The 22,216-nt window shown below is 44.4% G+C and overlaps 1 protein-coding gene across 1 annotated transcript in view; it reads left to right on the plus strand.

Annotated features, from left to right (window-relative positions):
* Positions 1 to 22,216, plus strand: part of LOC127623237 (mothers against decapentaplegic homolog 3-like) — a 37,914-nt gene that overhangs the window by 9,904 nt on the left and 5,794 nt on the right. Inside the window, exons 2-6 of the mRNA XM_052097584.1 lie at positions 16,449 to 16,642; positions 16,761 to 16,889; positions 17,470 to 17,544; positions 17,627 to 17,677; positions 21,831 to 22,043. Of these exons, the coding sequence (XP_051953544.1) occupies positions 16,449 to 16,642; positions 16,761 to 16,889; positions 17,470 to 17,544; positions 17,627 to 17,677; positions 21,831 to 22,043 (662 nt within the window). The remainder of the gene's footprint in view (positions 1 to 16,448; positions 16,643 to 16,760; positions 16,890 to 17,469; positions 17,545 to 17,626; positions 17,678 to 21,830; positions 22,044 to 22,216) is intronic.

Here is a 22,216-nt window from a genome sequence, read left to right on the forward strand (position 1 = left end):
TTATTGCCAAACAACATAGAGCTACGACCCTGAATAAATGCCACCTTATCCATATGTATAAGAGATGTCATAACTTTACATAATCGGTTAGGCAAAATGTTTGAATTTCTTTTTACATCTAGCTAAATCAGGGAAATTGGACGGTAGCTTGGATCTTTGTCCTTTTTAAGAATCAGACTGATCCGGGCTTGTGTCATGGTTGGCTGAAGCTTTCCATTCTTCAATTATTCCGTATAAACTTTTAACTAAAGTGGAGCCAGTTCTGTAGCATAAGATCTAAAAAATTCAGCTGCAAAGCCGTCTGGCTCCGGAGCCTTGCCTGTAGGTAAAGCCTTAATTACCTCATCAAGCTCCATTTTATTCCGGAATCAAGAGAATTTTTTTGCTCAGTCATCAGTTTAGGGAGATCTAATGGTTCCACAAAGTTCCTAATATCTTAATCAGTACATGAATATGTGGAACTATAAAGATCAAGACAGAATTCTTTAAAAGCATTATTAATATCAATGACCGAGGTAAATATTTCACAACTAGCCATTTTCGAGGGAATGGTAGAAAAAGACTCAAAAGTATGACTGCCTTGCCCTGAACAGCCAAAACTCCATCAGTTTGGCCATCAGACAACATTTGGTGCTTCGGCTCTGCTTTAGCATTTATAATATTCCCTTCTAACTCCAAGAATTCTCGTGTGATCCGGCCTCTAAGAACTGCCTTAAGTGCCTCCCAAGCCAAGCCCAACATGGATACTTAGGACCAGTTGGTCTCCATATAATCATGGATTTCAGCCTTTAACATTTGTTGGAATTCAGGATTTTGCAAAAGGGATTCATTAAAGCAACAACTATATGATTTCTTTTTCTTCATATATGGCAACACCTCTAAACTCATCAGGGTGTGATCTGAGACTAAGATGTTTTCAATTGAGCAATCCACAACAGATTAAATAAGGGACTTGGATATGTAAAAAAATCTATTTTAGAGTAAATCTTATGGACTGATGAAAAAAATGTCTAGTCCCTTCCAGATGGATTCAAAAGTCTCCAAATATCTGTAAGACCAAGATTTGTACACATCCTGTGAAGTGACAATGTTGCTCTAGGGGGCTTACACACTTTTGCTTCACTATGATCAAAGACTGAGTCCATCAAAAGTTTAAAGTCTCCTCCCAATATTATTATATGAGGGGTGCCAGCAGCTTGCAACATCCCTTCAATATCTATAAAAAAGCCCTGATCATCAGCGTTAGGTGCGTAAATAATTGCCAAAATCAACATTTGCCCCTGAATTTCTGCTAAAACAATAACGACTCATTTATTATTTATCTGTTTGAGACATTTGAATTGTAGATGTTTACTTACCAATGTAATGTCCAGAAATGATCAGGGACCATCTCCCTCAGAGGATCTCCGAACCAGGACCCTGTGAGCTTGCTCGATTTTCAGTGTATGGCTTGTTACGTCGAGCAGACTCTGAAAGAGCTCGTCCAGGAGTTTCACCATATCTCTGCCTTCCTTGTGCTCAGGAATTCCAACAATTCGGACATTGTGTCGTCGATTACGATTCTCTAAATCCTCAATTTTTCCCTAAACGTGTACCAAATCCACCTTGGTTGCTAGCGGTTTAGAAGCTAATTCCCTCTCTGATGACTCCAGCTAATCGATTCGATGTCCAACAATTTCGTAACCAACTCAGAGAATTTTGTCTACATGGAAGTGATTGACCTACGTATTACAGCAAGATCCTCCAAGTCCGCTATGAGCTTCGCCAGCATTGCCGACATACTTGCCAGTTGACACTGGATTTCTCCGCACCATCCAAACCGAGTCCCTGGTCTGCAGCCCTGTCTAGGGTAACAGCTTGAGCATGTAAGTGTCTTTTAATGTCTCCAGAGCACAAGGATTTTGAATTCTTTGACTTGATTGTTTTCATAGAACAGTTATGGATCAGGGTGTATAGAGTCTCACCGGTGTATGACCTAAAAAGTATTAAAAACTAGCAAAGTGCATAGAGCTTGCCGTTCACATGTCCAACCCTCACATGGAACCACGCGACTCCCAACTTTGTTGTCCTTAAGCCATTTTGCCACAACTTTGGAGGTACGCTTGGGGTCATTGTCTATTTGGAAGACCCATTTGTGACTGAGCTTTACCTTCAAGGTTGATGTCTTGAGATGTTGCTTCAATATGCCAACATAATTTTCCTTCATCATGATGCCTTCTATATTGTAAAGTGCACCAGTCCCTCTTGCAGCAATGCACCCCCATAACATGATGCTGCCACCCCCATGCTTCAAGGTTGTGATGGTGTTCTTTGGCTTGCAAGCCTCACCCTTTTTCCTCCAAAAATACTGTAACGATAGTCATATAGACGGTTAACTTTTTGTTTCATTAGATTAGACCAGAGGACATTTCTCCAAAAAGTAGTATCTTTGTCCCCATGTGCACGTGCAAACTGTAGTCTGGCTTTTTATGATGGTTTTGGAGCAGTGGATTTTCCTTGCTGAGCAGCCTTTCAGGTTATGTCAATTTAGGACTCATTTTACTGTGGATATAGATACTTGTCTACCTGTTTCCTCCAGCATGTTTACAAGGCCCTTTGCTTTTGTTCTGGGATTGATTTGCACTTTTCACACCAAACTATGTTCATCTCGATGAGACAGAATGCGTATGATGGCTGCGTGTTCCTATGGTGTTTATACTTGCGTATTATTGCTTGTACAGATAAATGTGCTACTTTCATGCTTTGGAAATTGCTCCAAAGGATGTACCAGACATGTGGAGGTCCACAATTGTTTTTCTGAAGTATTGGCTGATTTCTTTTTATTTTCCCATGATGTCAAGTAAAGAGGCTCTGAGTTTGATGGTAGGCCTTAAAATACATCCACAGTTACACCTCCAGTTCAGTACACCTCCTATCAGAAGTTAATTGTCTTAAGGCTTGCCATAATTTTCTGGAATTTTACAAGCTGCTTAAAGGCACATTTAACATGTGGGACAGAAATTCTGACCCACTGGAACTGTGATATAGTCAATTAAAAGTGAAACAATCTGTCTGTAAACAATTGTTGGAAAAATTACTTGTGTCATGTACAAAGTGGCTTGCCAAATCTATAGTTTGCTTTTTTAAATCTGTTGTGTGGTTACAGATTGTACATTCCTGGAATGTACATTTTTTGAGCATATCTGTATATTTTACTTTCTTTATTTCCAGGGTTATACATCAAAATTTACTGGTACTTATTGCACCTGGACATACCAATTCAACACAGTTACCAAAATCTCACTAAGACAATTTGACAGTTCTCCCAAAGCCAAGATTGCGAGTCACGATTACTCTTCTTGCATGCGCTCACATACGCATGAGTGCTGGAACAGAGCCACCAACAAGACCGCATGTGTGTACTGAATTGAGGTGGTATTTGGTATTATCCATACTGTAGAAAGGCCAGTATTATTACACATATATATATATATATATATATATATATATATATATATATATATATTATTTTATATTCAAATATATTTATAATTTAGTATCATCTTGATTAGAAGTGATACATTTGACATCACTACAAGAAGATCTCGTGGAACGCCTTAAGTGATGTGGCGACTCACGATTAGTCAGTTGCCTAGTTCATCCATTCTAATCTTGTTTATGTAGCACCATGATGGAAAAAAAAATTGTGACTGCACCAACGATCCAGAGAAGTACTGAATGGCACAGTACCACAATGAGAACCTTACGGCCAGATGGTAGAAACGTGCCTTGTGTTATTCTGGTCCCTATATATGGCTTGTATTCTTTATTACATTTCTGATTTATTCACGTTTCTTTTTCTGCTGTAAATCATGTCTGATAAGTCTGATCACTTAAAAGGGATACTTGCAATGCCATAGCACAATTACAATTATGAAATAATTTCCCTAAATGGAGCTTTTGATTAACAGCTTAATAAAATGTAATAACTAGTAATACAAATAGTGTGACATTGTGTGAGATATGTGGGAGAGTAGACAACAAATACTTCTGCTACTCTCTCCAGTTCCCTCTTTCTGTTTAATACACTGATTTTATTGAACATTTGGACCTGGTTTAAATCTTGCTGCCATACTTTACTCTTTACTAACTTTTAAGTTAGTGGTGTAGTGAGTATTGTGTGTGTGTTGGATGGGGGAGGGTGCTCTTTGCTTTGACTGAAGAGTGTATGGGTTCAACTGTGTGTGACTTTTAGGTCAGTCTGGAGGTCAGTTTAACTTGAACAGAAGGAATGGAAATTGCTTGTCTGTCTTGAGCAGAGCTCTGGCAGAGACTTGGGAGACTCCAGGATTTGCTTTGTCTCATTGGTGTGAGTCAGACAATGGATCCCCCCTGTGAGTTGAGCCTGACAAAGAGGTGCCAGTCAACAGCTCTTGTGACCTGTCTGATGGTGCATTCATTGCCAATGTATTAGGCTGAGTTATTTCTGTAAATGTGATTTTGGTGTAGATTAGATTAGATTAGATTAGATTCAACTTTATTGTCATTACACAAGTACGGGTACAAGGCAACGAAATGCAGTTTGGGTCTAACCAGAAGTGCAATAAATACTATTAGTACAAATTAAATTGGACAAAAACTATCCGAGTAAAAGTGCAGTGGAAAGTAATTGCATATTACAGTTAAAGTACGGTTTTGCAAATGTATATGTAAACAATTGGTACTGTAAATAAACAGTCGGCAGTGCAAATGATATTCCAGTCAGATAAGTAGTGCAAGATGCATATGTAAACAGTTGTTACTATAATATAGTCAGCAGTGCAAATGAACATTATAGCAGTGCAAATAACAAAGTGTATGAGGTATGAGGAGGGAGAGGAGAGTTTATCAGTATATGAGGGGAGTGGGATCAGTGAGGGTTAGAGTTCAGTAAAGAGACAGCTCTGGGGAAAAAGCTGTTCTTTAGTCTGCTGGTCCTGGTCTGGAGGCACCTGAAACGCCTGCCAGAGGGCAGGAGAGAAAACAGTCTGTGGGCTGGGTGAGAGGAGTCCTTAAGGATGCTGCGAGCTCGGTGCAGACAGCGTTTCCTCTGGATGTGCTCGATGGCAGGTAGTTGAGTCCCAGTGATGCGCTGGGCGGTTTTCACCACCCGCTGCAGTGCCTTGCGTTCTGCAACAGAACAGCTCCCATACCACACTGTAGCACAGTTGGTCAGGATGCTTTCTATTGCACAGCGATAGAAGTTCACCAGGATAGTCGAGGAAAGCTGATTCTTCCTCAGTGTCCTCAGGAAGAAGAGGCGCTGGTGAGCCTTCTTGACCAGGCAGGAGGTGTTGGTTGTCCAGGACATGTCCGCCGAGATGTGGGTTCCCAAGAACTTGAAACTAGAGACACGCTCAACAGCCATTCCATTGATGTGGATGGTGTCGTGTATGCCTCTTGGCTCTTTTCTGAAGTCCACGATGAGCTCCTTCGTTTTGGTGGTGTTGAGGAGCTGGTTATTTTCAGTGCACCATGTGGCCAGGTGCTTGATCTCCCTATAGGCAGTCTCATCGTTGTTGCTGATGAGACCAATCACCAGTAGTGTCGTCCGCAAACTTGATGATGGAATTAGATTCGTACACAGGTTTGCAGTCGGAGGTGAAGAGGGAGTAGAGAAACGGGCTTAGCACACAGCCCTGTGGTACACCAGTGTTGAGTGTGATGGACGTGGAGCAGGTGAAGCCAGATCGAACATTCTGGGGTCTGTTGGTCAAAAAGTCCAAAATCCAGTTGCACATGGAGGTGTTGATGCCCAGGTCTCCAAGTTTGGCTATTAGCTTAGTTGGGATGACAGTATTGAATGCTGAGCTGAAGTCAACAAACAGCATGCGTGCATAGGTGTTCTTTTTGTCCAGATGTGTGAGCACAGAGTGCAGTGCCATGGAAAATGCATCCTCTGTGCTCCTATTGCTACGGTAGGCAAACTGATGTGAGTCCAATGTGGATGGTAGAGAGTCTTTTAGGTGTGCCAGGACCAGCCGCTCAAAGCACTTCATTACGATGGGTGTGAGTGCTACAGGGCGGTAGTCGTTAAGGCACTTCGGGCTGGAGTGTTTTGGCACTGGCACAATGGAAGTGCATTTAAAGCATGTTGGTACAGCTGCTTGGGCAAGAGACAGGTTGAAAATGTCTGTAAAAACCCCAGCGAGCTGCTCCAGCACATGCTCTGAGTACGCGACCAGGGATGTTGTCTGGTCCTGCAGCCTTGTGCACGCTGATCCTGCTCAGTGCATTGCAGACATCTGTAGACGAGAGTGTGATTGGCGGGTGGTCTGCTGAGGATTTGAGCTTGGTGGCAGAATCTCTGTTGCCTCTTTCAAAGCGAGCATAAAAGTCATTTAGCTCGTTCAGGAAGTTGGCATCAGTGGCTGCGGGGTGGAGTGAGTTGGTTTGTAGTCACTGATGGCCTGAATGCCCTGCCACATACGTCGAGGGTCAGTGTTGGAAAAGTGTCCCTCTATCTTAAGCTTGTAGCAGTGCTTGGCCTCTTTGATGCCCCTTTTCAGATTTGCTCTGGAAGTGCTATAGGCTTGTGCATCTCCTGATCTGAAGGCAGTGTTGCGTGTCTTCAATAGGAGTCGCACTTCCCTGTTCATCCATAGCTTCTGATTTGGGTATATGGTGATCTGCTTCTGGGTTGTAACACTGTCAATGGTGGTATTAATATAATCCAGTACAGAGGAGGTGTAGCAATCAGTGTCCGTGTGAGAGTCACTGGTGGCTTGAGAAGCAAACACACTCCAGTCAGTGTGTAGAAACCTTTCCTGGAGTGTGAAATCTGCCCCCGCAGGCCACACCTTGATGGTCTTCACTGATGGCTTCACGCGATTGATGAGAGGTGCATATTTGAGAGTGAGGAACAAAGAAAGGTGATCTGACTGCCCCAGGTGGGGGAGGGGTTTCGCGACGTAAGCTCCAGCCATGTTTGTGTAAACATGGTCAAAAGTTTTGTTTCCTCTGGTGTGACAGGAAACATGCTGGTGAAATTTCGGTAGTACTGACTTTAAGTTTGAATGATTAAAATCACCAGCAACAATAAACGCAGCTTCCGGGTGGACGGTCTGTTGTTTACTGATGGCTGTGTGAAGTTCTTTCATAGCGAGCTTAGCATCAGCATCCGGGGGAATATAGGCTGCAGTTATAATGGTGGAAGTGAACTCCCTGGTAGATAAAGCGGTCTACATTTAACCATGAGAAACTCAAGGTTAGCTGAACAATGTCTCCCAACAATAGCAGAGTTTGTGCACCAAGCTCTGTTAATGTAAATGCACAATCCACCACCTCTGGTCTTACCGGAGCCATCTATTGTTCTATCCGCCCGGAATTTATGGCGTCCCGCTAGCTCAATAGCGTTGTCCGGTATCCCGCTGTTTAACCATAGATTTTAAAAGTGCAAATGGAACAGCTTTTTTTTTAGCTTGAAGTGACTTGCAGTGATTTTCAGCATTTGTTGATAACCATGCCTGCTTCGCCAATTGTTCAGAGTGCATATTTTCTGTTTTCAAATATAATTTTTGTTAATAAATTAATATTTTTTATATTTAAATATGTATTACATATTTAAATGTAAATAAATACATATACAAATATGTAAATAATGTATTGTACATTATGTATGAACTGTTAATAAATATATATATATATATATATATATATATATATATATATATATATATATATAGGTCATCAGGCACCATGTTCTTTAATTATCGACATCAGCTATTGCTAAACCTATATGAGTGTACCACTCGTTTTTAAAGACAATTGGGTGAAAGCTAAATATAAAAACATATTACTTAAAATGCAAATTTTGGGGGATAATATTTTTGTTTTGTCTGGCAAATACTGTGTATATGTCATTGTTCTTTGTGGAGGTTAATTGTGCAGAATACTGGCATTCATAGTGCTGGTGCATAGCTGAATGAATGGGTAAAAATTACACTGTTCCAGTGACTGCTGAAAAAGAGTACAGGCACTGCTCTCAGTCAGCTGTCTGCACTACTATGCCATCTTTCCCCTCATTCTGTTCCCGTGCCAGGTAACTCACATATTTTTCTTCTCCCAGACTCTTGAGCTTTTTAAATAATTGCAATGGAAATGCATTAATACGATGAAATTCATTAGCAATGGTTGTCATGGTGCATATAGGCTGCAGTAGCATCAGGATGATTCATATTTTGTGTTTTTTGTTTTTTTACATCCAGTGACCTCTGTCCTCAGCTGTCCCACACCCCCAACCCACCCAATATGGAAAGAAAAAGGCCTGACATCTAACTAAATGTAGCCTTTGCACCATTTTAATATTATGACTTCAATGAAAAAATGAATGATGGACCCAGTGCAGATCTTGCCAGGGCAAAATTCATTGGGCTTTCACTTTAATTAGATTTTGGATTGATGCAATCCAAGAAATAGTGCAAAGTCCAGCTCCAACATTTTAATATGGCATGTTATACTGCAACTGTTTTCTGCAGTTGAATAGGCCATTATGACATTTACTCATTGTTTTCTAATTGTCTATTATCAATTACAAAGCATTTTTATTAAAAGCTTTATTGTTAAGAAGGCATAATATTTGTTGTTCATGTATTGGATGAGTGGTTTTAAAAGGGAAACTATTTTGAAACTATAGCATCATGTCAAACTACTAATAAAAAGTAGCTAGTAATTTAACTACATTAAAGGAGGGATGGAGCTATTAAAGGGGGTAATATCTTTTTAAAAATATATAACTATCAGCTAGCGATGTGCCGATACGATACACATTTTTAACAAAACATATATAGTCCAATAAAGATAATGATACTGATATTTTGTCAATTACCTTATTTTGTCATCAGATCACTCTTTTACTTTGGAATTATGCTTTAAAAATGAACAAAGAGGTACAAAAGTTTTGTACTGTCCTAACAATAAATAATTTCCATTGAACTTGGATAAGATCTATTGAACACAAGCCGTCTAGGTTACGTATGTAACCTCCGTTCCCCGATGGAGGGAACGAGACGTTGTGTCAGAGAAGCGACACTAGGGGTCTCTCTTGAGCGCCGATATTCACCTCTGAACTATGAAAAAAGGCCAATGAGAGTTGGCAACCAGTATTTGCATGTCCCGCCCCTGGACATACGGGTATTTAAGCGGCGCAAATACGGGAGTTCTTTCAGGATTTTTCTGTGGAGACGGAAATGGTCTGGCCACAACAGGGGCTCGGCTCAGCGACGTGGCAGGAGTCAGAGAAGCGACACTAGGGGTCCACTTAAAAAGAGCCATGGGCTGAGCCGTGTACGTGATCTGCTGATACTGGAGCAAGCAGGTATTCCTACGTGCAGAACGACCAACTGTATCAGGCTGCATGTACCCTTCCCCAATGCCCCATTTAAGCCATCAGGATTCCTTATCGTTACCCTGGAGGGGGGAACAAGGTGATGGCCGCCAACATGGGAATGGGCCAGCCTGGCTGGGCCTCCTTTCTCTCTATGTTTCTTGCATAGAGCAACTACGGCCGGGGCCCTTATACGCATTGAGGGAAGGGGGTCTTAGCCCTTATTAGGGCGGAGAAGACCCTGCGGAGGCCACACCTACCCGGGAGGGGAGGCAAAATTTGAGTGGAAAATACATCGCATGGCCTATACTTAGGTCTTATGTGGAAAAGTAGTGCGGTGGTAGATCCAGCCTCGCAGAGGGGGGAAGCATACAGCACGGCAACCGAGGCAGCTGTAACTGCCTAAGGGAAACACGGAGTCAACTCGTGAGGGGACAGAACCGTGGTTTTACTCACAGGGGGAGTCCGAACAGGAGGCCTTACCTGTGGGGCACCTATACCAGTACAGGGTAGCTTGCGGTACCCGCAGTGGTTTGGGTCGGCGAGTTCCTCCGCAGAACTGCGACCCACGAGGGCTAGGGAGAAGTCAACCAGTGTCCCAAACCTGGGATCTCCTGGGAATGAAGGCGCACTGTTTCCCCTGGTTAGGGGGAAGGGCGCTGGGTGCAAGCGATTCACCCGGTCAGATCGTGGACGTGCCACCGAGTTCTACGGGCTCGGTACCTGAGAGAACACGGGACGATACTGACTCAACTCGGAGATTGTAGAATCTTGCAAAAGTGTTAGGTGTTGCCCAGCCCGCTGCTCTACAAATGTCTGCTAGGGCAGTGCCCCTAGCCAGTGCCCACGAGGACGCAACACTCCTGGTGGAGTGGGCTCGGACCCGCAAAGGGGGGGGACACGGCCTGGGTGTGATAAGCCAGGGAAATAGCGTCAACAACCCAGTGGGCGAGTCTCTGTTTGGAGACAGCATTCCCTTTCTGCTGTCCCCAAAGCAGACGAAGAGCTGCTCAGAGCGTCTGGTGCTCTGTGTGCAGTCCAGATAAATACGTAAGGCACATACTGGACACAGCAGTGAAAGGGCTGGGTCTGCCTCCTCCCGGGGCAGCGCTTGCAGGTTCACCACCTGATCCCTGAAGGGTGTGGTAGGAACCTTGGGCACGTAGCCCGGTCGCGGTCTTAGGATCACGAAAGTGTCCGCCGGACCGAACTCCAGGCAAGCGTCGCTAACAGAGAACGCATGCAGGTCCCCGACCCTCTTGATGGAAGCGAGCGCGATCAGCAGGGCGGTCTTGAGAGAGAGGGCCCTGAGTCCAACTGAGTCAAGCGGCTCGAAGGGGGTCTCCGGAGTCCCATAAGGACGACCGAGAGATCCCAGGAGGGAAACAGGTTAGGCCGGGAGGGAGTCATCCTCCGGGCACCTTTTAGGAACCTGACGATTAAGTCGTGCTTACCAAGAGACTTGCCGTCTACCGTGTCGTGGTGGGCCGCGATAGCGGCAACATACACCTTGAGGGTGGAGGGGGACAGCCTCCTCTCCAGCCTCTCCTGAAGAAACACGAGCACTGACCTAACGGCACATTTCTGCAGGTCTTCGGCTCGGGAAGAACACCAGTCCGCGAACAGACGCCACTTCAGGGCGTAAAGATGCCTGGTCGAAGGGGCTCTGGCTTGGTTAATAGTGTCTATGACGGCCGAAGGTAGGCCGGCTAGATCCTCCGCGTCCCGTCCAGGGACCAGACGTGGAGATTCCAGAGGTCTGGATGCGGATGCCAGAGCGTGCCCTGTCCCTGAGAAAGAAGGTCCTTCCTCAGGGGAATTCGCCAGGGAGGGGCTGTCATGAGGAGCGTGAGATCCGAAAACCACGTCCGGTTGGGCCAGTAGGGGGCCACCAGAGTGACTTGCTCCTTGTCCTCCCTGACCTTGCATAGCACCTGTGCAAGAAGGCTCACTGGGGGAAAAGCGTACTTGCGCAGCCCCGCGGGCCATCTGTGCGCCTGAGCATCTGTCCCAAGGGGAGCCTCTGTGAGGGCATACCAGAGCGGACAGTGGGAGGTTTCCTGGGAGGCAAACAGGTCTACCTGGGCCTTGCTGAACCTGTCCCAAATCAGCTGGACCGATTGGGGGTGGAGCCTCCACTCTCCGCCGGGCAAGTTTTGTCTTGACAGCGCGTCCGCTATCACATTGAGGTTGCCGGGGATTTGAGTGGAGCGCAGTGACTCCAGTCACTGCTGACTCCACAGGAGGAGACGACGGGCGAGCTGTGACATGTGGAGGGAGCGTACTCTGCCTTGGCGGTTTATGTAGGCCACCACCATGGTGCTGTCTGTCCTGACTAGGACATGCTTGCCACGAATCAACGGAAGAAATTTCTTCAGGGCAAGAAAAACGGCCAGCAGCTCTAGGCAGTTGATATGCCAGCGCAGCGGGCCTCGGTTCCACCGGCCTGCGGCTGCGCGCCCGTTGCACACGGCGCCCCAACCCAATTTGGAGGCGTCGGTTGTAACCAGATTGCGACAGGACACCTGCTGCAAGGGTACTCCTGCCCGTAGAAAGCAGAGGTCTGTCCAGGGTTTGAAGGTTTGGCGCCATGCTCGTCTCGGGACTCGAGTCTGGAACCAATGCTGAAGTGGTCTCATATGCATCAACCCCAGTGGCGTGGCCGCCGCGGAGGATGCCATATGCCCCAGGAGCCTTTGGAAACGTTTCAAAGGGACCACGGTGCCTGGTTCGAAAGAAGCGAGGCATTCCAGCACTGACTGAGCACGCTCGTTGGAGAGACGTGCTGTCATTGAGACTGAGTCTAACTCCAAACCGAGAAAAGAGATGCTCTGGACCGGGGTGAGCTTGCTCTTTTCCCAGTTGACCTGAAACCCTAAACGGCCGAGGTGCTCGAGCACCTGGTCTCTGTGTGCGCATAGTAATTCCTGCGAGGAGGCCAAAATGAGCCAATCGTCGAGGTAATTGAGTATGCGTATGCCCGCTCCTCGTAGCGGGGCAAGAGCCGCCTCTGCGACCTTCATGAAGACGCGAGGGGACAGAGACAGGCCGAAGGGGAGGACCTTGTACTGATATGCCTGACCGTCGAACGCGAACCGTAGAAAGGGTCGATGTCGAGGGCGAATTGAGACGTGGAAGTACGCGTCCTTCAGGTCTACCGCTGCGAACCAATCTAGATGCCGGACGCCAGATAGAATTTGTTTCTGGGTAAGCATTTTGAACGGGAGTTTGGACAAGGTCCGATTGAAAACTCGCAGGTCCAAGATCGGTCGTATGCCGCCGCCTTTCTTGGGTACAACGAAGTAAGGGCTGTAGAAACCCTTCTTCGTTTCGGTCGGAGGGACAGGCTCTATCGCGTCCTTGATTAGAAGGGAGGCGATTTCCTCGCGCAGGGAGTGGGCATGTTCGCCGTGCACTGCGGAGGAACGAACGCCCACGAAGGGGGGCGGAGACCTGGCAAACTGAATTGCGTAACCGAGTCGGATGGTCTGGTGCAGCCAGAGCTGGGCAGTGAAAGCCATGCCTCTAAGCTCCGTGCTAGGGGCACCAAGGGGACGAGTATTTTGGACATACCCGGCGGGGCTTCGCAGCGGTGCGTAACAGGTAACACGGCGTCGGGAGGCACTGTGGCGTCCCGAGGCTCTGGTGCTGAGAATAAACTTAAAGCACTTACCTTGTTCCGCGCACCCGGCAGGGGGCGGGTTCGTGACTGAGGAGGAGGTCTGATGCTGGCGTCCTCTGGACTCGTCTGAACCGGCCGGCCGGGGAACAGTCGTGGGGCTGAGGGCGGAAGCACCGCATCCTGGGCGCCGAGACTGTTGAGGCCTGAAAGCAAAGTGCCGTGAGAACGGCATTTGCGGGCCATGTGACCCAGAGGTAAAGGAAATAGCTCTTTTATTGAGAATTTGGGTACGGCAAATGAAAAAACAAAAGATTCTCCTCCCGGCCCTCCACCGGGGGACGGAGCGGTCTTACCACCTCCGGCGCTAACTTCTCGTCCTCTGGGTCCGCTGTCTCAGGGACGCTTGGGAGCCTTCCGGGTCCCCGAAGGGGTCCGTGAGGCAGGGGGCGTACGCTTCCTGCGGTTTGCTCGCCGCCGGGGCTGAGAGCTGGGCCCAGGTTGGGCGGAGCAGAAGGTCTTCTGGCCACGGGAGGACGCCCTCGGCGAGCAGGTGGGGCCTGGGCCGTGGCGGCAAGCTTGCGGCGCGGCATGATGTGCGAAATGGCCTCCGTCTGCTTCTTCACCAGGGAGAACTGCTGGGCAAAGTCCTCAACGGTGTCGCCGAAGAGGCCGAACTGGGAGACAGGGGCGTTGAGGAAGCGAGTCTTGTCAGCTTCACGCATCTCAACCAAGTCCAGCCATTGCTGACGTTCCTGGACCACCAGAGTGGCCATCGCCTGCCCGAGTGCCTGCGCTGTGACCTTCGTCGCTCTCAGGGCGAGGTCGGTCGCTGAGCGCAGTTCCTGCAGCGTGTCGGGATCAGGGCCACCCCCGTGCATGTTGCGAAGTGCCTAGGCTTGGTGGACCTGCAGGAGAGCCATGGCATGCAGGGCGGAAGCGGCGCGTCTGGTAGCGCTGTAGGTCTTCGCAGTGAGCGAGGATGTTGCTCTACAGGACCGGGAAGGGAGTACAGGGCGGCCCCGCCAGGTGGTAGTGCTTCCGGGACATAAGTGGAGCGCAACAGCTCTATCCACCTGGGGGATCTCCGTGTACCCGTGGCGCGCTCCGCTGGCGAGGGCGGCGAGGGCGGATGAGCAGGTGGCGGTGCGACGAGTGGAGAGGGGTGCTCTCCACGAAGACGTCAGCTCATCATGCACCTCCAGGAAGAAAGGAACCGGGGGGGGGGGCGAGGCTGTGAGCGGCGCCCCACGCCCAAGAACCAGTCGTCCAGCCGTGATGGCTGTGGGGAGGATGGAGGGTTCCAATCCAGGCCCACGCTGTTGGCTGCCCGGGAAAGCATATCGGACATCTGTGCGTCGGCCTCCTCCTGGGCGTGCAAGCCCGAAGGCGGCAGCCCAGAGGAGCCCTCAGCATCAGAGCCCACGCCCTCCGATGTCGCGGCGAACTCATCTGCTTCCATCGCAAGAGGGTAGGCAGACTGGCTGTGAGGCGAGTCGCCGCCACCTCGAGCGGGGACGGGAGTCAACGAGCGTGCCGGGGCGCGGGAAGTCCGAGGGGGCGTACCCGGCGGAGCTGCACCCGCTGCCATCCCTGAATCGCCTCCATCGCCAGCCGCATCGTCCTCAATCCTGTGGGAAGAAGGAGCGACGCGGGGGGCGGCTGGAGTGGCTTGCTTACGGTTGTAAGCAAGCCGCGACCACAACGTTGTCATGGTCATGTTCTCGCAATGAGAACATGAACCATCCACAAACGCAGCCTCAGTGTGATCACTGCCCAGACACACGAGACAACGCCTGTGGCCGTCGGAAGCGGAGAGTACTCTACCGCATCCAGGAACAACACAGGGGCGGAAAGGCATCTTTATAAAGACGCGTCCTTAAAAGGACGTTCAACGCCGCTGTGTTTTTTTGCTCTTTTAGAGGAAATTACTCTTTTAAATAAAATCACTCTTTTATGAATGAAAGAACTCGTGAGAGCTCTTTCTTATCTGCAGCTGTCGATGCGCTCAGGGGCAGAAAGTGCACAGTCGTGCAAACAGGAGGAAGCCGCTGTTGTGCGCTGTAGAATCCAACAGCATGCAGCAGAGGATAGCAGGAACTCGGTGTGTAAAACGCAGCAGTCTGCAAACACGACCATCGGCTCTGAAGAAATTTTCTGATTGAACTCCCGTATTTGCGCCGCTTAAATACCCGTATGTCTGGGGGCGGGACATGCAAATACTGGTTGCCAACTCTCATTGGCCTTTTTTCATAGTTCAGAGGTGAATATCGGCGCTCAAGAGAGACCCCTAGTGTCGCTTCTCTGACACAACGTGGAGAGAGCGACAGAAGGGGAACACATTTTTAAAGAGAGCAACAATGAAAGATAAATAGAAGATAAACAGATAAAAAAAAAGATTAAAAAAATATGAATATGATAACTTGATGGTTGATATGAAATTATTTTGCATTTCTGTTTTTGCAAAAAATAGTAATAATAAAAAAAAATAACCAAAGGAACAACCACCCCTTTTAAATTCTGTATTATAAGGGTAAAATGGATAATGCTGTCCAGACTGCTAGAGGTCACCGCTTGCTCACACTGCTCTGACTGAACCGCTGACTGAAGCGCTGAATGCAGACAGTACTTTAAAATGTAGTGTTTTAAGGTTTAAACATTTTGTAAGACGATGTTGCAATTTCAATCTTAACTAAATAAATCATTCAGCATTAACAGATATCATACTGATGTCTCAGAAGTCAAAGTCTGCTGGTTTCAAAGCATTTTCAGATGGTTTTTGTGGCTATTATTATTTCTAGATTGAGTTTATACAAAGTGTGTTACTAATTAATTATATATATATATATATATATATATATATATATATATATATATTAAAAAAAGATCAGTTTTTCATATCAGCATTTTCATGCTAATAACTGATGGTTTTAATTTGGTCAATAATTGGCCAATAAATATCACCGGCCAATATATTGGTGCATCCCTACTATCAGCTGATAAAATTTTTATCAGAGCATTATTTTTCTGACACAAAAACAATTATGATCTTAGGATTATGGTGACAGCATTAGACAGCATTTGAACAGATACATATACAGTAAATATCACCAATAATACTAGAAAAAAAAACATTTTCAAAAACATAGGATTAACAGTTGCATTTAACTACATTTTATATAATTTTGTAAAATAAATTATAATAACAAATGTTGTATATTGCTACATATTTAAAGGGAAAAAAATTGCATGAAGGCATCTGCATTAATCGGTCAATTCTTTCTTCAACCATTTCATTTTAATTAACCTCCTGAAGAAACAAAAACAGAGATTTAGAGATTTTGATGCTACACTGTTAAAAAGAAGCTCACTGGAAAAGGGACTCTGTTTTTAAAACAGCTGAGCTACTACCCCGTTACTGAAACATGTAATGTTAGTTGCTCCCCAACACTGCTCATTTCATTACCTCTTAAACTCTATCTACAGGTCTCTGGATGGCCGTCTGCAGGTATCTCACAGAAAAGGCCTCCCTCATGTAATCTACTGCCGACTATGGCGCTGGCCTGACCTGCAGTCCCACCATGAGTTGTGCGCAGTAGACTTGTGCGAGTTTGCTTTCCATATGAAGAAGGACGAGGTGTGTGTGAACCCCTATCACTACCAGCGTGTGGAGACACCAGGTGATCTCAGAAGGAGTTCTTAACTCTATTATTTAAAGGCTGTTCACTTCTATAATCAAATCTCAATCTGAAATAAATGTAAGTAATTTATTAGGACATTTTTCATTTTTGTGTTCAGTTTTGCCTCCTGTCCTGGTTCCCCGGCACACTGACGTCCCCACAGATTTCCCTCCACTGGATGATTACTCCATCCCTGAGAACACCATTTTCCCTGCCGACATTGAGCCTCCGAGTAACTATATACCGGGTAAAAACATGTTTTCTGTTTTCTCTCTGAAAATCACACACTAACTTTCACCCAGACATGCCCTCAGGACTACACAATAGACATTACTCACTCTAACACAAACATTGGCTCACAGACTCACAGCTCTTTGATTTTGCAATGTCTCAGGTCATATACACAGTTTTATCAAAATCAGTGTGCAGTCTGGCCAGTTATCAAGTTGGCCAAACCAAATAAAGGCAAGCACAGATCAAAGCGCTCAACTCATGACCGATAACATCATAGTGAGGCTTAAACTCGATTAATCAAGGCTGTTGGTGTTAAAGGTGTTTCACATGATTCAAACAGTAGAAAGAATTCCACTTTCTCACTATAGGACACATTTTAACAAATTGCTGTGTGGCATTTAATTTAAGTGCCATTTAAAGCCTAGCACACACACTATAAGGCTTGTCACCCTTTTATGTTTTAAGTCTGTGACTGAAAGCTTCAGATCATAATTAACTCGTAATGTGCATAAAATCACAAATGCTCTTCTGGTGTTCTAATTCTGTGCTTTATGTTATATTTAATAACAGTTAATATCTGATTTGTGTTTCAGAGACCCCTCCTCCAGGCTACCTGAGTGAGGATGGGGAAACCAGTGACCACCAAATGAACCACAGCATGGACACAGGTTAGAAATCTGAGTTCTCATACAAGAGATTGATACCAGAAAACAGGCCAGGTTCTGTTATTAATCTGCTTTGGTTTCTCAGGTTCTCCAAATCTTTCACCTAACCCTGTCTCTCCTACAAACAGCAACCTAGGTAAGAAAATACATGCATCTTTTTTTTCACACAAGTATGTACTATATTTCAGAACCAGATACTGTATTACTTAGTTGGTTTCACACCTGGCTCGTTTGGAGCATTTCTTTTGGAACCTGGTGTGTTTTCTCCCTTTGTTCGGTTCATTTAGGTGTATAAGAACATGGCAATAACACTTGTATCTGCACCTAAACTATTTCAAGCGTACTCTGGAGCTGTTTGTTTGTGGTGAGAATGCTATCTGGCCTAATGGATCAAGGAACAACCAATATCCCTTTGTTCTGCATGAGTTTTCCAAATGTGTAGATCAGCATGCTGCTGTAATTCATAAACAGAATGTGGTTATAGCCTTTTTGGCAACTATATTAGAAATACACTCACAAGAACTTTATTAGGAACACTATGGACCTAATAAAGTGCCCAACGTGATCTTCTGCTGTTGTAGCCCATCCACCTCAAGGTTTGACGTGTTGTGCATTCTGAGATGTTACTCTGCTCACTACAATTGTACAGAGGGGTTATCTGAATTACCACAGCCTTTTTTCAGCTCGAAACAATCTGGCCATTCTCTGTTGACTCTCTCATCAACAAGGCATTTCCGTCCACAGAACTGCCGCTCACTGGATGTTTTTGGCACCCCTCTGAGTAAGCTCTTGAGACTGTTGTGCATGAAACTCCCAGGAGATCAGCAGTTACATAAATACTCAAACCAGCCCATCTGGCACCAACAATCATGCCATGGTTGAAATCATTGAGATAATATTTTTTCCGCATTCTGATGGTTGATGTGAACATTAACTGAAGATCCTGACCCATAAATGTATGATTATATACATTGCACTGCTGCCACATGATTGGCTGTTTAGACAATCACATGAATAAGTAGGTGTACAGGTGTACATAAAACTATAAAATTTGTACAGGTTGACACATTTTTATAGGTATATAATTTTAACTGGTGTACTAACGTACAAACTAAATTCTGGTACAGCGCACACATATGTTGACCAACAATGGGACAAATTGCTCACATGTGACTTTTATTAACACATTATTTATAAATGTTTTAATGTTTTCTTGTGAGGTTTCCCACTGTGAGGTCTGGCTTTAATCTGTCTGGAATATCTCTGCCATATTATTTCCATAACGTGGCTTTGCCTGACCCTGCTTACTGAGGGTGGTAGTATGCTTCCCTGAGACCATGAGAAAACAGTGGGGCAAGTCACTGCCAGTAAAACAGATGAGTAATGCTACCAGCATTCTGTAGTCTCCTCGTCACTTGGGGATGAGGATGGGAAGACATTGTCTTAAAAGAGCAGACAAAGTTGTTTTTGTTTTTTTTCATCGGTTTCAACGGTTGTCTGAATCATATGACCATTTGAACTATGAGTTTATTTAATCATATAATCATAATAAACTATTGGGTTAATGTGCATGATGTTGGGATGTGCAAAACTGAATTTTTTCAAAAATCGACTCATAAGTAGGTTGTCTGGACAGCTAGTTGGTCTTGAGGAAGCTGTGTATATTTTGGCTGGTTTAGGATCAGGCTCAGTAGAGACAGATGAGATGTGTTTCTTAGGGATATATGAATTCTAAGCACAGCCCTTCAGTGGGTTAAATAACAGTTGTTAAAATAATAAACGCTGCTGACCATAAGCATGATTTAGTGTTAAAAAGTAATAACATATTTATATTTTCACCAAAAAAGCGATCGTGTCACTTTAGAAAACATTAATTTAACCACTGGAGGTGTATCAATGATGTTTATGCTGATTGTCTGTGACTTTAGGAGCTTCAAAAGTGAAATCTCCATTCACATGCATTTTAAGGACCTACTGTGCTAAGATATTTTTCAAAATTTCTTCAAATGTGTTCTGGTCAAGTCTTTTACACCTGGTATATCATGAGAGTGAGTAAATAATGAGAGAATTTTCAAGGTCATTCAGATAGTCATCAAGTTAAAAAGTCTTGAATGATTGCTGGTAATACGAGTATAAAAAGTCAACAAGCCTTGGATGGACAGCCAATAAGGAGGCACAAAACATAGGAATAAGTGATATCAACATTGCCCCTTCTGTCGCTATGTCAACAATAACTCCTTGGCTGTGTTGGAAAGTTTAACAGTACAACAATATATTGATCAAATATATTATAATGCAGTGCAAATTTATACAGATGGATCAAAGGATTCAGATTCTGGATTTACAGCTGCAGCAGCTGACATACCTCTTTTTAAAGTTAAAATTTCAAAGAGAATCTCCGATCATATTTCTGTATTTACTTAAGAATTAATAGCAATATTCCTAGCACTTCAGTGGCTAGAAGAAATACAACCTACAAGGTCAGTGATATGCACAGATTCATTTTCAGCTATCAATAGCATTTCAAGTGGAATATCGGCAGCAAGACAAGATTTGATATATGGAGTCTATTCTAGAAGAATCAGTAGAACATGTAATTATAAAATGTGATGCATATGAAAGAGCAAGATTCCATCTAACTCGAGCTTTAAGATCTCTGGGAGTAAATTATGCGTCACTTCAGGTTTTGTTAGGAAATGGCCCAAAGCAATCAAGAATTTATCAATAGTTATTTAATTTCTTAAAAGATACAAGATTGATCAATAGAATATAAGGGGTTGCACCATTTAAGTTGGATTGCCAACCGCCATAAAATAACAGAAGAAGAAGGAGGAAACAGGATGCACCTGAGCTCAATTTTTAGTGTCATGGCAAAGGCTGTGAATACTTATGTTCATGTGATTTTTTTTTTTCTTTCGTTTTTTGTTTTTAATACATTTGCAAAGATTTCAAACAAACTTCTTTCACGTCGTCATTATGGGGTATTGTTTGTAGAATTGAGGAAAATAATGAATTTAATAAATTTTGGAATAAGCGCTGTGAATACTTTCCGGATGCACTGTAGATAGGAACTCCTTCAATACTATTTAAAATGCATCCCAGGGTGATACCTTAAGAAGTTGGTTGAGAAAATTTCAAGAGCACATGTCTGCAAATTCTAGGCAAAGGGTGACTACTTTGAAGATGCTAAAATATAAAACAGTTTTGATTTATTTTGGATTTTGTTTAGTCACAACATAATTCCCATAGTTTTGATGACTTAAATATTATTCTAAAATGTGGGAAAGAAACAAAACAAAAAACAATTATAATAAAGAATGAGTAAGTGTTTCAAAACTTTTGACCAGTAGTGTGTATTTTGATTGTGTTCCGCACTAGAAAGAAAGTCATATGGGTTTGAGATGGCATAAAGGTGAGTAAATGATGAGAGAATTATAATTCTTTGGGTGAACTATTCCTTAAAGGGTATAAATAAAAAAAACAGCCCAGAGAAGTTTTCACAGTTGGTGCTGGTATACTGCTAAAAAGATGCTAAAACCCTCTCTGAGATGTTACCGTTTAATTCATCCCCTTTAAAGCACTGTCACTAAAATATTAAAGCTAGAAAATTCAGACAAACTTGAGATAAACTCACTAGTCAGTCTTACTGCCAAACACTGCCAAATATGCAGTTATTTGATGACTAGTTGACCACCCTGACCCATCCCAAAGTGTTGTAGGAGATTGAAGGTTAGTTCTGTCTTTAAACAATAAATGTGGTGTGTGTGTGTGTGTGTGTGTGTGTGTGTGTGTGTGTGTGTGTGTGTGTGTGTGTGTGTGTGTGTGTGTGTGTGTGTGTGTGTGTGTGAGTGTGTGTGTGTGTGTGTGTGTGTGTGTGTGTGTAATAGTTAGAAAAACCCAGTCCTCCCACAGGCCATAATCTGGAAGGCTTTGGGTTCAGAGTTGTGTCAGAGGAAACCTCACATACAAGGAGCCTTTGTTTAAGTCCTCTCTGTATTCTCAGCCAGTGTAATAATAATATCATGTTGCTGGGTTGTTCTATCTCTGCAGAGAGACACCAGGGAGTTGAAGTAGAAAAAAATAACCTATTTCAAATTGGCAGCCTGTATGAATGTGAATGTGATTTACTACACACAGATTTTACTCCAAAGTCCAATGTGCTTTACTTGTCCATTTCACCATTATTAGTATTTATTTTCTTAGTTCAATGTATTAATTTATGGACCACACTTCTCTTCTGTATCTCTGCTTCCTCTCTCTATGCTCATATTTGTGTGTGTGTGTCTCAGACCTGCAGCCGGTGACATACTGTGAGTCTGCGTTCTGGTGCTCCATCTCTTACTATGAATTGAACCAGCGTGTGGGTGAGACCTTTCATGCATCGCAGCCGTCAATGACCGTGGATGGCTTTACAGATCCCTCCAACGCGGAGCGCTTCTGTCTGGGTCTGTTGTCCAATGTCAACCGCAACGCAGCCGTGGAGCTCACACGCAGACACATTGGTACAGTCACCTTTTTCAGATTTTACAGACAATACTGAATTTAGTGATATTAAACATTTTTCATTTAGTTTTCACTGCAGTTTTAATAAAAAAACTAAATAGTTGTTTTCGAGTTAAGTTTTTTCATTGTTTTCTATTTTCAATTTAGTTTGTTTTTATTTATTTTTGTTAGA

This window comes from Xyrauchen texanus, chromosome 29, assembly GCF_025860055.1.
Source record: "Xyrauchen texanus isolate HMW12.3.18 chromosome 29, RBS_HiC_50CHRs, whole genome shotgun sequence".
In the NCBI taxonomy this organism is placed as follows: Eukaryota; Metazoa; Chordata; class Actinopteri; order Cypriniformes; family Catostomidae; genus Xyrauchen; species Xyrauchen texanus.